The sequence below is a fragment of the Heterocephalus glaber genome, unplaced genomic scaffold (assembly GCF_053883595.1).
Source record: "Heterocephalus glaber isolate CG9 unplaced genomic scaffold, H.glaber_assembly_v1.0 deba00001761, whole genome shotgun sequence".
Lineage (NCBI taxonomy): Eukaryota > Metazoa > Chordata > Mammalia > Rodentia > Bathyergidae > Heterocephalus > Heterocephalus glaber.
In genome coordinates, this window is record NW_028258458.1 from 2438091 (window position 1) to 2455261 (window position 17171).

Consider the following 17171-nt stretch of genomic DNA (forward strand, 5'->3'; position numbering starts at 1 on the left):
CTGGCCCTGGGGGGTGTTGGGGAGCTGGGGTCTTCCTGGGACATCAGGTCTGACACGGGGTCGGCGGGGGGCAGTTGGGGACGAGGGAGACATCGGATTGCTGCGCCTGGGTGACCTCTCCCTCCTCTCCCGGGGGTGTGGGCTGCGTGGCCATCTTGGCTCACTCGTATTCCGTCTGTTTGGAGAGAGCGTCTGGCTGTATAGTCACTCTGGCCCTCAGCTCACTGTGCAGCCCCGGCCGGCCTGGAACTCCCAGTGATCTCCTGCCTTGGCCTCCCCACTGAGCACAGGCGTGCGCCACCACGCCTGCTGCCTCTCCACTGTTCAGGCTCAGTTTGGGCGGGTAGAGGAGCCACAGGTCCACCGATCTGGGTCCCTGACTGGTGTGGGCCCGCAGTGACTATCCCTGTCCCTGACACTGGGGAGGCAGTCATTGTCCCCTGCCCTTGCACCTGTCCTGTTAATCGCCCCCACTGTCTCCCCTCTGTGACACGCAGTGGGTGGGACAGCCCAACCCCGCACCTAAGACTCAGCTGAGATAACAGGTGGCGTATGGGGGGGGATCTTGGGTGCCTAAGCCCCACCCCCAGGCTCCATGTCACCTGCAACCACTGGCTGGGTCCTCCAGTCCGCAGCGAATCGTCCTGCCCTTTGAAGAGGGATGTGAGCGGGACTCTGGGCTGCCAGAGACCTCATCACCGCCGCCTGAGGGCTCTGGGAGGCCCTGGGTAATTTGCATCTCATTTGCAAGTCTGATTAGCCCTGCGGCCTAGAGGACGCCCCACCTCTGCCCGCCGCCAGGGGGCGCACAAGGCAAAGCCTTGGCCGAGAGCTGAGCCTAAAAGGTCATCGTGGTCCGCAGGACTGCTGGGTTTTGGCCTCTGTCACATTCTTACCCTGGTTCCTGCCTCTCACGCGAAGCGTGCTTCCAAGGGACCGAATTACGCGGCATTGCAGGAGCTCGGGTCTGCTCCCACACCATGGCAAAGCTCCCAGCCTCCCTGGAGGGGCTCTCACAGGATGCCCCCGGGGTTCAAAGGAGCGCGCAGCCACTCTGCTGAGACTGACCGGAAGTGACCCCAGCCCGGGTTGATCTTCAGATCTGAGGCTGCTAAAAGGAGACCGGAGAGGACGGTGACCTTCGGAGGCCAGGGTGACAGACTTCAGCTGCTTTCTGACCTGACCTCCCGGTCCAAGACCTGGCTTTTGTTTCAGGCCTGCTCCTGGCCCTGTGCTGTCCCCCAACAAGCCTCTGGGTACCCCACATTGGCCCCCACCTGTCGTTTCTCAGGAGACCCACGGTGATGCTCCTTGCTGCCACCATCCACCTGGCCCAGCCCAGAGGGGTCCCTGTGCTGGGGGACCGCGATAGACATGCACCCCAACTTCCCAGGTCCACTCTGGGCTGGATGAAGGGCTGGGGGTAGGGGCCCCAAACAAGCAGGATGGAAGGGGAGTGGGGCCAGGGACGGGAGGCCCCTGCTCAGCCCTAGCCCTTCCCGCCACGCCCCGAGGCTCCCAGAGCTGCTCCAGCTGCCGCCCTCACGTAACCAGAGCCTGCCTGTTGCATCAGAGCCTGTCGGGGAGGCCACGGGTAAACAGAGCGGCCCTGGGGGGCCCGGGGCTCCCCAGCCACCTCCAGGCTCCCCAAGCCTGCTTCTGCACCTTGGAGCCCAGGCAGAAGCCCCCACCCTGGGCCAGGTGTGGTCTGGGACACCCAAGGGTGTGGCATTGAGCAGTGAATGGGGAGGGACACTAGGATGCCCGTGTGAACCCCAGTTTTTATGTCTAAAGAGAAAGTTGTGACGGTTCTCGGCCTTTGGGCTAAGATCAGGTGACAGAGTTGTAGCTGGGCGAGGTGTCACACTGTGTAGTCCCAGGACTTGAGAGGCCAGCCTGGGTCACATAGCGAGACCCTGCTGTCAAAAAAGAAAAACAGTTGTGACCAGACTTAATGATCCAAACTGTACAGACTGGTAAACTGAAGCACAGGGAGAGACACGAGTCCGCCTAGCACGGTTCCCTGCCTCAGTGTCCCCCACACATTGGTGTCTTCCATGTGCTTCTCCCTGAGCCCAGGGGTCTGCTTGCTGTCTCCTGAGGAGACAGACAGTAGACAGCTGGGGGAACCTGCTTGGCTTCCCTCTGTCCACCCCAGCTGATCCCTCCTCTGGGGCTCCAAGCTCCTGCCTGGATCCTTCCCACCCACGGCTCTGCTCCATCTCCTCCATCTTACCCCCAGTCCCCACCCTGACAGTAGGTGCTCTGAGCTCCTCTTTGCAGGTGCCATCCTCTCCTGAAAAGCCCTTCTCTCAGTCGCAAACTCCTCCTCATACCTGAAGGCCCAGTCCAAATGCCCCATCCTCTGGGAAGCCCTCCCTGACCCTTCTGGCTCACCCCTTGACCTCCATTCTGGTTGGCTGCAGCCTCCTATCTCAGGTGCCAAGGCTGGCCTCACATTTGTGATCCTCCGGCCTCAGCTTCCCGAGTGCTGAGAGTACAGATCACCCAGCCACATCTGACCTCAGAAGTGGAGATCAAGATGGGGCCAAGAGTGATGACCTTGGGCTTGTGGGGCTCCTGGGACCCGCGAGAGTCCAGCACCGTCCGCGGCCAAACAGTTGACCCAGGTACCCTGTCTGCAGCCCCTCTGCTGTGTGAGCTCAGGAGAGCGCTGTCTGCGAGGAGGGCTGGGTGCCTGAGGGACAGGCCCCGGGACCTGGTCACCTTTCCTTCAGGAATGCAGGAGTCCGGTGGTGATCCGTTAGGGACAGGGTCTAATTTGAGGCCGGCCGGAAGCATTAGTGAGGGCTGGTTTCCTGCAGCCCCTCTGCTGCCCTTCCCTTGCTTTTTGTTTTGTTTTGCGGTGCTGGGAGGGAACCAGGGCCTTGAAGGTGCGCTCGCCGCGGAGCCGCGAGGCCCCCTCCTGCCTCCTGCCTACCCGCGATCTCAGCCAGCATCCTTCCACCTCCGAATCCCGGGGCGGGGCCACGCCCCAGGGTCCGCCTATCGTAGCGCCCGGACCACGCCCTCTATGCAAATGAGAGCCCGCTGCCCCATCAGCTCTCGAGGGCGTGGCCGCCGCTGGGAGGACACCTGGGGCCACAGGCTCCAGAGCTCAGACGGTGGTGGCCGTGGTCCGCGCGCGTGCCTCCCAGGAGGAGCAGGTGCGTGTCGCGTGGGTCGGGGTCGGGACTCGCGTGGGGTCCTCTGGACGCTTCTGCGCCCCGGGTTGGGTCGAGGCGCGGGGGCGCTTCTGCGCTTGCGAGGGCCCGTGTGTAAGGGTGTGCGTGGGAGGGCTGGGACTGGGGCTCTGGGCTGGGGCTGTGCGCTGAGCTGGCCCGGATGCGGGCGCGCACCCCTGAGGCATGAGCAGGGCCCACTGCGCCTCGCACGCCTTCCTAGGGATTGGGGCCGGAGGCCCCCTGCCCAGGCCTCAGTGTCCCCAGCTGGACACCGGTGCAGGGACAGGTCACGGCCCCCCTGGGCTGTTAGCACGAGACCTGGCGGCAGCGTTAGTTTCACCCGTGGTCCCCGTACCCTGCCACGGGGTCCAGGGCCGCAGAGGTTGACCCAGGTCCGTGCTGCCCCCAGCCACAGACCAGAGCCAGAAACAGCTAAGGCCTCTGCCTGGCCTGGCTGAAAAGCTTCACTGGGAAATCACGACCAGTGGACCCTTGGTATCTGGGGATGAAAATGTTCAGACCCCTGGAGCGCACGAACATAGGGTTCAAAAAAGTATTCTGTGGTGGTACATGCATGTAATCCCAGCACTCTGAGAGGCTGAGACAGGAGGATCCCAAGTTCAAGCCCAGGCTGGGCCACTTAGCGACCCAGTGAGATGATGTCTCAAAATAAAAATATTTTAAAAGGGTAGGGGATATAACTAACTCAGTGCGAAGGCCATGAGTGCAACCCACAATATTAAAAAAAAAAAGTATTTGGAATATTCAGGAGACTGAGGCAGGAGGATCGGGAGTTCAAGGCCACCATGGGCTATATAGTGAGTTTAAAGCCAGTCTGGACCACACATCAAGACCCTGTCTCAAAAAACCACACACGCACACACACACACTCACCACACAAGATTTTGGATTTTGGCTGGAGCTGAAGCCCACTGGTAAAGCACCTGCTCAGCATTCTCGAGGTCCTGGGTTCCAGTCCCAGCCCTGAGGGGAGATATATTTAGTTTTCAAAGGAACAGTGTCTGAGGTCCGATTCCAGATGTCCAAGGTGCTTCCTGAAAGGTAGCCTAGCTCCCTCCTGTCCCGTGCCACCTGTCTAAAGGAACAGGCGACCCTGGCTTGCAGAATTTCAGGCCACATAGGAGATGGGCTTTCTCACCTTTGAGATCTCGGAGCTGCTTTTCAGGAGGAGGGAAGACCAAGGGCAAGGAAGGACACCGAGGACCCTGGAGAAAGGGGGCAGTTCGGGCCGCCCCTCATCCTGAGAGGACCGAGGGAGAGGGAGGCAGACGGGATCGCTGACTTCCTGTCTCCCCTCAGCGCTGCGGGGCCACCTTGTGACCAGCTGAGCTGAGCCTGACCCGGCTGCCTCCTCATGAGTGATTTTTTTGCTTAAATCATTCCCCACCCAGGCGGACCTCTGGAAAATGTAGAACAAGAAGGGGAATTCCAGTCATTGTCGCCCAACTTGAGGACAAGGAGTGTAGACATTCAGGGGTTCCCTGTTTGGGAGATTTGGGGCACACAGCTCAGATGTCCCTGTTCTGAGAGGGTTTAGAGTGTGAAGTTTCCCTCTGGTGTCCAGGAGCTCACCCAGCCCCAGCCCCTGGGTCTCTGTGGGGTACCAGGAAAGCCGGGCCCCAGCAAGGGCCTCTCGGGCCTGAGTCTAAGGACCTGTGTGCCTACCTGACAGCCTTAGCCTCAGGAATGGGGGTCTCAGGACCCCACCCTGATTCACGTCCATTCCCCATCCCCCAGGCTCAGCAGGGGTGATGAAAATGGGGTGCAAGGCCAGGCCCGCGTGGGGTTGGGGGTCCTGCCTTGTGCCCTGGGGAAAGCCTGTCTCCTCCAGATTGAAGAAGGGATGGCCAGCCAGGCATGGCGGTGCACACCTGTAAGCCCAGCACCCTAGGAGGCTGAGGCGGGAGGATCCAAGCTCTAATCCGGTCTGAGGAACTTAGTGGGACCCTGCCTGGGAAATAAAAGCACAGGGCCGGGGATTTAGCTCAGTGGTTTCGCCATCTGCTGCGCAAGCGCAAGGACCCGAGTTCAATCCCCGGTACCAAGAAAAGAAAAGAAAAACTAAAAAGAGGTAAGGATGTAGCTCAGTGTAAAGGCCTTGGGTTCAAAGCCAGTACCAACCACCAAAAAAAGAAGAAGGGACAACTGTCTCTATTCCACTTGACTGTCTGGGTCGGGCAGGTCCTGCATGTGAAAGAGGCAGAACATGGGCCTGGAGTCCTCTCAAGGGCAAGGTGGGGTGGGGTGGGGCATGGGGTTGGGTGCCCACCTTGCTGCTGGGGCACACTGCTACCCCAGGACCTTTGCACCTGCTGCTCTGTGCCCCGGGCATGTAGAGGCCTCCTGCACCCCTGTCCAAAGTGTCAGCCTCCCCTTCACTGGCCTCAGGCTCCCCTTCTGAATTTCTCTGTATTCTCTGTCCTTCTCCCCCAACCCCTGCTCCTCCACGCCCCTATTTCTGTGGTGGAACATGGGACCAAGGATGCTAGGGACCTTGTCTTGGGGTCACAGCCACACATCCTGCACTCGGGCCCCCAGGCACAGCCCCTTCCGCCTCCTGTGCTGACAGCTGTGCTAATTTCCCAAGCAGGGAGGCCCTGGGCTCTGGGGATGAATTTCTGGAGCCCCACAGGGAGATCTCTCTCTGGAACAAAGGCAGGGAAGTCTTGGGCCATCCCTGTCCCTGCAGCTGCCACAGAGCTCAGGGGACCTCGCCGGAGGCCTTGGGGGCCTGGACTCTGTCCAGCATGGGGCAGTGGGCGCCCAGCACGTGCGGGCAGGTGGAGCAGGCAGCGGATCACAGATTGCAGTGGCCCAGGAGCCCCGGCCAGGAGACGGCCAGGTGCAGGGGGACCTCCGGGCACAGCCCTCCTTCCTGCTTTGTGTGGGGCTCACTGCTGTTCCCCAGGGTTCACACCTGGGGTCCCGCGCCCTGGGCTACCAGCCAGTGCAGCCTTAGGTTTGTTTCAAGGGCCTCGAGGGTTTTGAGTTTTGTTCTTTAATCAGTGCTGGGGACGGAACCCAGCACCTCACAGCCCAGGCAGGTGCTCCACCACGGAGCCGCCCCGGCTGCTTTTTCTGTTCAAGTGAGGTCTCACGAAGTTGCCCGGGCTGGCCTTGAAGTCAGATCCGCCTGCCTCAGCCTCCTGGAATGTGGAGACCACAGGTGTGCATCACCACATGGCCCACGGAGTGTGCAAAACACTGTGGCCTGAAGGCACTCAGGGCTGGAGCACTTGCCTGGCATGGAGGAGCCCAGGGTTCTGTCCCCAGCACTTGATAAGAAGGAGGGAGGGAGACAGGGAGGGAGGGAAAGAAAGGAGAGGAGCAGGAGACTGGGGAAGGTGCCAGGGGTCTTCTGTGTGTCGGGTCACCGGCAGGAGGACAGGGATTCGGGTGCCAGGGCCCTCCCAGGACCACACATGCAGCTGTGGCCAGATGCCATGCAGAGATAGCAGCAGAGGAGCACAGAGCACATGAGCCTGTGGAGGCCCGGGCAGCAGGCGTGCCTGTCAGCCCAGCACTGCAGGAGGCTGAGGCGGGAGGGTTGCAAGTATGAGCCTAGCCTGGGTGGTTTGGCAACTCTGTCTCCAAATGGAAAAAGTAAATAAATAAAAAATAAAAGGGCTCAGAGTCCAGTTCAGTGCAAAGGCCCTAGATCCAATCCCCAATACAACACACAAAACAAAGCAAAAAAAAAAAAAAAAGAGAGAAAGAAAAGGAGGGAGAGAATTAATAAAAAAAGAGCATGTGGTGGAGCTGGGTGGAGCCAGAGGGAGAGCACTTGCCTAGCATGCACAGGGCCCTGGGTTCCAACCCCAGTGCTGCAAATATTAAAAAAAAAATTTTTTTTGAGACAAGGTCTTGCTGAGTAATACACGGCAATCCTCCTCGCTCAGCTTCCCAAATGCTGGGAATGCAAGCGAGCACCACCACGTGCAGCTCAACAAAAATAAATTTTGTTTTGTTCTTTTTTTTTGGTACCGGGGATCGAACTTCGGTCCTTATGCTTGCGAGGCAGACGGTGGAACCACTGAGCTAAATCCCCAGCCCCTGTTCTTTTTTTTGAGACAGGGTCTCACTATGTAGCCCAGGCTGTCCTCGAACACACAGTAATCCTCCTGCTTCAGCCTCCTAAGTGTTGGAATGATAGGGCGTGCCTCACCACGCCCTGTTTAACAAAAATAAAATTTTATTTTATTTATTTATTTATTTATTTATTTATTTATTTATTTATTGGTATGGGGAGCGAACTCAGGACCTTGTGCTTGCAAGTGGGAGGCAGGTGGGAGAACCACTGAGCTAAATCCCTGGCCCCAAAAATAAAATTTTAAAAAACATTTGAACCTGGGACTGGCGGCCCCTACCATTCCAGCTCTGGCTTCTCCAGCAAGAGAAGCTCACCCCAGACTCCCATCCTGCCGGCATGGTTAGGCGGGGAAGGGGCCTCAGTTTCCCCACAGATGCCACAGGGACCTAGGTGCAAAGGGGCTTCCTAGGCCTTCTCCAGTGGGAAATCTGGCCCCCGGACCTCGGGTCTCAGCGCCCTGCCCGCATCCTCCCCTGCACTGCAACTGGCTGAGTTGAGAGGCGCCAAAGCCCAGTGTGGTGGCCCGAGCCTGTCATCCCAGCACTCTGCAGGGCTGAGGCAGGAGGATCTCTAACTGGAGCCCAACTCGGGGAATTTCGCGAGACCCTGTCTCAAAGTAAAAGAAAGGACCAGGAACGTGGCTCAGTACAGAGACCCTGGGTTCTGTCCCCGGGACCCCCCCCCCACGATCCAGTAACACGAGAACAGTGAAGGGCGGGCGACTCTCCACCGGGATGGGGGCCCCACCGGCGTCTGCGGGGCGTGTGCCTGTCTCGGGGCAGCGGCGTGGGCCTCAGGGGTCTCCACGAGGCCTCTGTGGGGTCTGCGTGCGCCCCGAGGTTTGCGTTCCGAGAGCTGTGTGGGTTCGGCCACTGTGCTGCACCCCCAGCCTTTTCTATTTTTTATTTTGAGGCAGGATCTTGCTCAAGGCTGGGCTCCCACTCACAATGCTCCTGCCTCAGCCTCCCAAGTGCTGGGATCCAGGCGTGGGCCGCTGCGCCCGGGCTGATTGTCCCCGTTTTCTAGGGGAAGGAGCTGAGGCTGCTCCGGCCCCCTCCGTGGAGTCCCCGCCCCCAGTGTCCCCGCCGGCAGGGGACGCGGGGTCGCGCAGCGGGGTCCGAGCGCCGGCGCGGAGGGGCTGCGCCGTCAGGGGGCGCTGCCCGCGCCGCATAATGAGGTGCTTGGGGAGCACGTGATGAAACCGCAGGCCAGGTTGCGTGAGGCAGGGCCCAGGCCGATCGCAGCCCCTCCCCTGTCACCTTGTCCCCCGGGCCGCCCGCGCCACCCACTGCCCTCTCACTTCTGCTTTCCGCCCTCGCTCTCCGGCTCCTGAGACTCTGCCCCTCGTCCCCTCGCCCCGCGCCCCCAGCCGCCAAGAGGGGCCGGGCCCCGCCCAGGGTGTCCCGTCTCCTGAGGTGGTGCGCTGACTCCGAGCTGCCCCGGAAAGGAGCGGAACAAGGGCAGAAGACCCCCGTGGTCACGGGCCATTTCCATTGGCTGGGGGTCCACGGCCTCAGCAAGCGCTGGGGGTGACAGTTCTTGGCCTGAAGGGCCTCTCTGGGTGTTTGTTGATTGACTCAGTGACCACAGTTACTGCTAGAGAGGATTTCTGATGTCCTGTGCTGCTGAGGTCTTCCAAGCTGCTCTGCACCACACACACACACACACACACACACACACACACACACACACACGGTTCAACACACATGGCTCAGGCCTGGCCCTCAGCTCCTGCCTTGACCCAAGCACATGCGTGAGGCTCATCCGGTCTCCTCTGTCCCCAATTGATGAGCCTGTCCTGCCTGGACAGACCTTGGTCCCCACAGCAGCTGTGGGTATGAGAAGTGCTCATGACGGAGCTGCACACCCAGCCTTAAGACACCTTTTGCCAGAGTTCGATCCCCGGTATCAAAAAACCTTTTGCTCGAGCAGGTTGTGGTGAAGCTCCCTGTAATCCCAGCACTCAGAGACTGAGGCAGGAGGATTGCCACAAGTTTGAGGCCACACAGTGGCCTACATAGTGAGTTCAAGGCCAGCCTGAACTGCATAGTGAGACCCTGTCTCAAAAAAACAATTAAAATAAAGAAATAAATACATGTCTTTGGTTAAGAGAAATTGTGCTAAGAACAATGCACAGGTGGCTGGAGGACTGCGTGACCACACTGCCCACGCTGGGTGCACTGTGTCCCCGAGCTTGGATGGGGGGACATCCCCACCCCCGGGTTCCCTCAGCCCTAGGTGTTCCATGGTGCCCTGCACCTTCAGGGATTCTTTTCGGGACTGGGGATGGAACCCAGGGCCTTCGCACTGAGCTGTATCCCACCCTCTTCACTTTTCATTTTGAGATGAGGTCTTGCTAAGTTGCCCAGGCTGGGCTGGAACTTGGGACCCTCCTGCCACAGCCTCCAGAGTGCTGTGACCGCAGGCTGCAGCACCGAGCCCGCTGCCGGTCGCTGTGTGCCGCTGCCGCTGGTTCCTGGCACTCTCTGTGCTCAGGCCCTGCAGACACATGGCCGGTGCACAGCACTAAGGGCCGGGGGGAAAGCGGGTGCAGAGGTTCCGGGCTCTCTGCGGCCCTGTCTGTCCCCTGGACCCCGGGTGACCCCATCCCTCCTCCTGCTCTGTCCTGGCGGTGGCTGCGCCCGGGGGGAGGGATGGCAATGGGGCCCCAACCTCAGCTTCCCCTCGTGCCGCGCAGCCCCCAGCGGTTCCCAGCACCCACAGCTGGGGCCTGGCCCCTGGTGTCTGCGGCTCGGGTGCGATTTGCATGGGAGACAAATATACTCGCACCCGTGCCCACCGCCTCACACCCAGGGCGCCCTCACACCTGGGCGGCCGGCCCGTGCTGGGTGGCTGCATTTGCATGGAGTATTCTGGGTAGGCTCTCAGCTGGGGGACGAAGAGGAAGTTGTTGAGGGAAGCTGGGGGGGTGTCATGGTCACCCCTGAGACAAAGCAGAGTGTGCTTGTCCCCTGCCTCAGGGGCCAGAACTGAAGCAGGAGGATGAGGATGGCAGGGAGGGCTTCCTGGAGAAATGGGGTTTTTGAGCTGGGTTTTGAAGTATGAATAGGAGTTGGCAAGGTAAAGAAGGGCCCAAAAGGGTTTCTGGGGGGAAATATTTGTTGAACAGAGAGGGAGGTGGGCAGAAGCTTATGTCAGGCCGGAGGCTGGGACTCTCTCCCGAGGACAGTGGGCACTGTGGTCCACAGTCAGAGCCACGAGCTGGGTAAACTCTCAGGGGGCTGCAGGTTAGTGGCTGTGCAGGCAGGAGAGTCGCTGTCTACACCCATCAGGCCTGACCGAAGATGGCAGGAGACCCCAGGGGCCCGGGAGCAGTGACTCCGATTGGGGCCCAGGCCGGCTCTGGGGGCCCAGCCCTGCAAGGCCCCAGCGGTCCACAACGTTCTGCTTCCCATGACAGCCAGGGCCTGGGTTTGAAGGTGATAGACCAGCCTGGCCCGGTGGCCCACGCCTGTGACCCTGGCCCTTGGGAGGCTGAGGCAGGAGGATCACACATTCCAGCTCAACCTGGGCAACTTAGCAACATGGCAAGACCCTGTCTCAGAATAAAATATTAAAAAGAGGAAAATAATATTAAAAATAGGGCTGGGGATGTCAATCAATGCAAAAAAAAATTCTTAAAGTAGATGATACATCGCACCCCTAGGGTCCCAGCTTCTGTTAGTCAGGAGGCTGAAGCAGGAGGGCTTCCTGGGAAGCAGAGCAGCCCAGTCTCAATAAAATGCAAGAAGAAATCAAACCCTGTCCTGTTTTACACGAGACCCGAACCCACACCCTGCCTGCAGCGAGGGCCCGGAGCGGCACAGCTGCTCCTCCTCCTCTGGCCCTTGTACCGCTTCCCCTGGCCGATCTCACGTTCTGTCTCCACTCGGGGCTCACCACAGAGACCCCGACTTCCTGGCCCAGGCTGTGGATGCTAACGGAGCCGGACCAGGGCCTTGGCACTGAGCGCCACCCCAGCCCTTCTTATTTTATACTTAGAGTTGCGGGGGGGGAGGGGGTCCTTGCTATGTAGCCCAGACCAGCCTTGAACCCGAGATCCTCCTGCCCCAGCCTTCCAAGCACAGGGATCACAGGTGTGGGCCCCATGCCGGGGAAGCAGCTCCCCACTGGGCCACACCCACACACCTCCACAACCCAGGAGGCCGTGGCTCCAAGCCCCTGCCCAGCCCTGCCCTCTGGAGCCCCAGGCAGCGGGTGTTTCCGGAGTCGGCCTGGCTGGGGGCCCTCCCGGGACCTGTGGGGTGCGGATGACACTTCCCAGCCATGGGAACCGGACTCACTCCAGCCAGGAGTAAAATCAGCTCAGAGGTTAAATTCAGCGAGTGATTCGGCTGGGACAGCAGTAACAGGGGGACCCAGCCCCCCACCCGCCCCTCCCAGAGGGTCTGTGTTTCTTTCCTTTCCTTTCAAAATGCAGTCTCAGTATCTTGCTATGCCGCTCAGACTGTCCTCGAACTCCTGGGCTCAAGGGATCCTCCTGCCTCAGCCTCCTGAGTAGCTGGGACTATAAGCGCCCGTCACTGCACCTGGCTAGGATCTGATTTTATTATTATTATATTAATTATTTTTGCGGTACTGGGGCTGGGACCCAGGGCCTTTGCAGCTCCATCCCCAGATCTTTTTATTTTTTATTTTGGGACAGGATCTTGCTGAGTTGCCCGGGGTGGGCTGAAATTTGTGATCCTCCTGCCTCAGCCTCCTGACTACTTTAGATCACAGACGTGCCTAGCTCTGAATTTCCTAAGAGCTCATTGCTAGGCCCAGTGGCAAGTGCTTGGCAGGATCTGTGACCTGCCGCAGGGCTGTGTGACCTGTGGTAAACTGAGGCACAGAGGGTGGCTGCCCTGCTGCGGGCTGGTGGGAGCGTAGGACAGCCTGTGCTGCCTGGGAGACTGCTCAGCCCAGGGCTCAGACACCTGTGTCTGCAGCATGGTCACACGCCTGGCGGAGGGGCTGTCCCCGTGGGCCCGGGGACTGCGTCCGGCTGTACATCTGGCGGCCAGGCAGGCGGTGTGGCTCGGTGCAGGTGACAGACTCCGATCTGGGCCCCGCCAGGCCCTGCTGTGTCCCTGGTGGCCATTGGCCACCCCCTCTGCGACCCCCAGACCCAGGTCTCCACCCGAGGGCCCGACCCAAGGCCCCTCCGGTGTCCCGGTGACCTCCTGGTACGTGTCCAGGGCCGCTGGGCACAGCTCTGAGGTCCATGCTTGCTTAGCATTTGGGAGGCCTGGGTTCTGCTGCCAGCACAGAAAGAAACATCTTTTAAACAAGACTGATCTATAATCACTGAGGGGGGAAAGCTAGAAAATTCAGATAATTAAAAATGGGCATGCCAGGCGTGGTGGCGCACCCCTGCAACCCCAGCACTTGGGAGGCTGAGGCAGGAAGATCGCCATGAGTTCAAGGACAGCCTGAGCTACACAGTACGACCCTGTCTCGAAGCAGAATTGTTTTCTTTTCCTGTGGACTGGGCTGATGCTGCTGCCTGCAACAGAGCTCGCGTTTCTGCTGCCCAGGGCCCGGCACGTCTGAATGCCCCCCATGGGTCAGCCGCACCCCTACCCAGATGGGGAGACTGTGGCCTGAATCCAGGCGCGCGTGGCCAGCCTGTTGGGGTCTGCCCAGGGCCCAGGTGTCTGCCCTCCCAGCCCACTCTGCCCCTGCTCTGTCCCCAGATCCAATCGCGCTTGGCCGGGACCATGGGGAGGAAGAAAATCCAGATCTCACGTATCCTGGACCAGAGGAACCGGCAGGTAGGTGTGGGCTCTGGCGAGCCTCGGTGCCCTGCTGAGAGCGAGTTCTGCTCATGTTCATGGTCACTTACTTATCTCTTCTCCCTGAGAACTGGGGCCCCAGCTTAGAAGAGACTGAGCTTGACATTGCTGCACCCCACGTAGCTGGCTGGGCCAGGGGGAGGCTAGAGCTGGGGAAGCCCAGAGAGAAAGTGTGGGCTCTGCTTGGGAGGCCAGGGAAACCTTCCCAAAGGGGCAAGATCATTTGGGTTTTGAAGGATGAATAGGAGTTTGAGAATGAACCACACTAGTGCCCCAGAAAAAAAGAGCGCATCCCAAGGCCAAGTCGAGGAGCATGATCATGGAGTCCTTTCTCACTCTGCCCCGTGACCCTCGAGTCCAGGTGACCTTCACCAAGCGGAAGTTCGGGCTGATGAAGAAGGCCTACGAGCTGAGCGTGCTGTGTGACTGTGAGATCGCGCTCATCATCTTCAACAGCGCCAGTCGCCTCTTCCAGTACGCCAGCACCGACATGGACCGCGTGCTGCTCAAGTACACCGAGTACAGCGAGCCGCACGAGAGCCGCACCAACGCCGACATCCTGGAGGTGCGGCCGGGCCGGGGGAGGGACGCGGAGCCGGCCGGTGGCTCCGGCTCCAGAGGCTGAGGCGGGAGGGTCTCAGCCTGGACAATTTAGGGACCTAGTGAGACCCTGTCTTGAAATCCAAAGTAAAAAGGGCTGGGGTGCAGCTCAGTGCAAGAGCCCGGTTCAAAAAGGAAGGGAGGAAGCAACTACACTCGGGCAGAGTGAGGGGCCCGTGTGGCCTGGCAGTGGCCGGGGGTCTGAGCCAGGCTGGGGCGCGTCGCGGGCCTCGGCCTTGGCCTCAAACACAGCAGGGACACACCAGGTGGCCTCTCCGGGCTCCGTCTGGGAGGCCGCTGGAGCCAGCAGGGCCTGCACTCCACCGCACCCCAGCTCTGCCTTCTTCCTGTGCCACGGGGCTCCCTGGCCAGCACCGTAAGGGCTGAGCGCCTGCCCGTTACTTCCTGTCCCTCAGACATTGAAGCGGAGGGGTGTGGGCCTCGACGGACTGGAGCCAGAGGAAGGCGCTGAGGGACCCGGAGAGAAGCTGCGGAGGCTGGCAGGGGACGGAGGCGACCCCACCCTGCCCCGACCGAGGCTCTATGTAAGTGATCCCGCCTCCCTCTAAATGGGGTCCTCCTGGTACCTCCCAGGCCCACACGGTGGCAGCGAGGGCTGAGAAGAACCTGGGCCCTGGGAGGCTGGAGTTCAGCCCGGATGGAAAGGGGAGGCTTCCTGAAGGAATGGGCACTATAGTTGGGGCTTTGAAGGATGGGTAAGAGTTCAACAGGGAGAGAGTCCCTCCTTATGGCTTCAACCCATCACACTCCCCAGGCAGCCTCCTCAGTGCCATCTTCCCGCCCACCCCACCTCTCTGCCCACAGCCAGCCACCCCCACCATACCCAGCCCGGACATGGTGTATGGGGCTCTGCCGCCTCCAGGCTGTGACCCCAGCGGACTTGGGGAGGCCCTGCCGGCCCACAGCCGGCCGTCTCCCTTCCGACCAGCCGCCCCCAAAGCCGGGCCCCCAGGTGAGTGTGGGGTGGGGAGTCAGGGCCACGCGTCACCCCTGACCCGCAGCCTGGCCTGCAGGACGCGACCGCTGCCCTCTCTTGGGGTCCCCCCAGCCCTGGGACAGCCCCTCTTCTCGCCGAGCCACCTGTCCAGCAAGACGCCGCCCCCCCTGTACCTGGCCGCGGACGGGCGGCGGCCGGATCTGCCTGGGGGCCTGGCCGGGGCCCGAGCGGGGCTGAGCGCCTCGGTGAGTGTGGGGCCGGGGCCGTGTGGGGTGAGAGGCCGGGCGGGGCCGGGGCGCAGCCTCAGTTTCCCTCCTGCCGTCCCCACAGAGAAGCCTCTACGGAAGCCTGCAGAGCCCGAGCGCCACGGGCACCCCGGGACCCCCCCTGGGGGGCTTCCCGTTCCTCCCAGGTACCCCGCGCTCCGCCTGGGCAGCGTCCCACCCTACCGCCGCGGGGTCCGTGGGGGTCGGGCTGGGCCCGGGCGGGCAGGGAGGTGCCCCCAACTCTGCTGCCCTCCTGCCCCCAGAATACAGCCTGGGGGACCCCCCGCCGCCCCCTGGCCTGCTGCAGCCCCCCGCCCTGGTCCCCTGGCAGGCGCCGAGGGGGAACGGACCCCCGGCCATCCCTGCCCAGCCAGGGTGAGTAGCCGGCTTCCCCCACCCCGGCCTCCCGGCCCTCCCGTCTCTGGCCACTGCTGCCCCTTGGTGGCCAATGCTGGCACTGCACCCAGCCCCTCCCGCCCGGTGGTGGGTCGGTGGGCGGCTGTTTGAGGGGGCTCCAGAAAGATAGGACACCCCCTCTTCTTTTTTCTTTTTTTATTGATTTTTTTGAGACAGGGTCTTGCTAGGTAGTTCGGGCTGGCCTTGAGCTCACTATGTAGTCCAGCCTGGCCTCGAACTGGTGGAGATCCTCCTGCTTCAGCCTCCCGAGTGCTGAGATGACAGGTCTGTCCTGCTCTTCCCATCCTCACTCACAGCTTCCCATTTCTCCCGCAGCGGGGTACGCAGCCTGGGAGAGGGGGGAGCCTCCCCGCCTCCTGTCAGCGTCAAGTCGGAGCGCCTGTCACCTGCCCCGGGGGGCCCTGGCGACGCCCCCAAGTCCTTCCCGTTCCCGCTGCTCCTGCGGCCCGGGCCACTGCGCCGCCTGGCCCCTGCCGACGGTTGGCCGCGGTAGTGTGCGGGGTGCTGGGGACCCCGTGTTGAGGACACCTGCAGTGGGGCTGGGGGGATGCCTGCCTGCGTGGGGCTCCTCTCCCCTCCCCATTTGCGCTTCACCAATAAAACACGCGGGGTCCTGGGCCCTCCCAGTGCCCCCTTTGTTGCCTTGTGTCGTCTTGTGGTCTCTGGGTCCCCTGATTGCGCCTGGAGGAACGCAGGGCAGCCTGGGGGCCCACCCGGGGCCAGGTGACAAGCACGAGACCCTGTCTCAAAATACAGAAATAAATAAAAATAATGGAGAGTCTGGGGCAGCCCCTGTGAGACCCTGCACCAGGTCCTGGCAGTTGGTTCCCATCGAGGGGTTAGGGGTCTGGTTTTGGGGGGGCAGGGTGTGATGGAAATGTCCTGCCTCCGGGGACCCGGGCCGGCCCAGGTAGGAGTGGCAGGCTGGAGACGCGGGAGGCAGGGTGAGGGAGGCAGGAAGACTCTGTGCCCACGCCGGGACGGGGGGCTCACAGCCTGCACCGTGGACACTGGCCCACCGCCACTGGCCATCCTGGGGACCCTGCCACCACGAGCCCTGGCCACCCAGTGGCCTCCTACGGTGTCACACCACAGCGTCTCAGAGAACCAGACTGAGGTGGAGGGGGCCACGGTGGCATGGTTTGTCCATGGCAGCAAGTGCCCTGGGGGAAACTGAGGCGCACCTGGTGGGAGCTCCTTCCTAGCGTCTGGTTCTCAGTCACACAGAGGACAGGAAGCTGGCAGTTCCCTGGAGTCAGTGCCCCCAGGCTAAGTGCACAGGGCAAACTCCTTCACAATGCAGGCTTTGGTGGGGCGTGGTGTCACGCGCCTGGCATCCCAGCACTCAGAGGCTGAAGCAGGAGGATCGCTGCAAGTTCAAGGCCAGCCTGGGTACATAGTGAGACCCTGTCTCAAAAAGAATAATAATAAAATGAGAGGTGAGGTGAGGTATGTGTTTAATTCCAGCACTCTAGGCTGAGGGAGGAGGATCAATGGAGCCTAAAAGCTCTAGACCAGCCTGAGAAGCACAGGGAGACCCTGACTCACACACACACACACACACACACACACACACACACACGCAGAGAGAGAGAGATCAGCAGTTTTCCAAGCCTGGGGCCATGGGATTGTTTCTCAGACCCAGGGAAGCTCCACTTTCTCCACCTGCCTGGAGGTGACCCCTGAGGTTGAGCTTTGAATTCAGTGACCTCCTGCCAAAAGTTAAAAATATCTTATGTTGTGACCTGGGTGACACATTACATTTCCCACATGTAAAAAATAGAAATAAAAACCAGGCATGGTGGCACGCACCTATAACCCCAGCGCTTGGGAGGC

General features: G+C 61.0%; 1 protein-coding gene across 4 annotated transcripts; it reads left to right on the plus strand.

Moving 5' to 3' along the window:
• Positions 1–4: 4 nt before the first annotated feature.
• Positions 5–15982, plus strand: Mef2b (myocyte enhancer factor 2B). 4 transcript variants are annotated; one of them, XM_021251202.2, is made up of 9 exons: positions 5–3167; positions 12996–13073; positions 13451–13659; positions 14111–14239; positions 14520–14667; positions 14764–14897; positions 14983–15064; positions 15182–15293; positions 15651–15982. In XM_021251202.2, the coding sequence occupies exons 1-9, from the start codon at positions 2543–2545 to the stop codon at positions 15826–15828; spliced, it is 1695 nt and encodes a 564-aa protein (XP_021106861.2). In that variant the 5' UTR covers positions 5–2542; the 3' UTR covers positions 15829–15982. The 4 variants fall into 4 exon arrangements, with proteins under 4 accessions (XP_021106861.2, XP_087058039.1, XP_021106859.2 ...); XM_087201913.1 differs by having other exon boundaries at positions 13456–13659; XM_021251200.2 differs by having other exon boundaries at positions 14983–15293.
• Positions 15983–17171: the final 1189 nt, after the last annotated feature.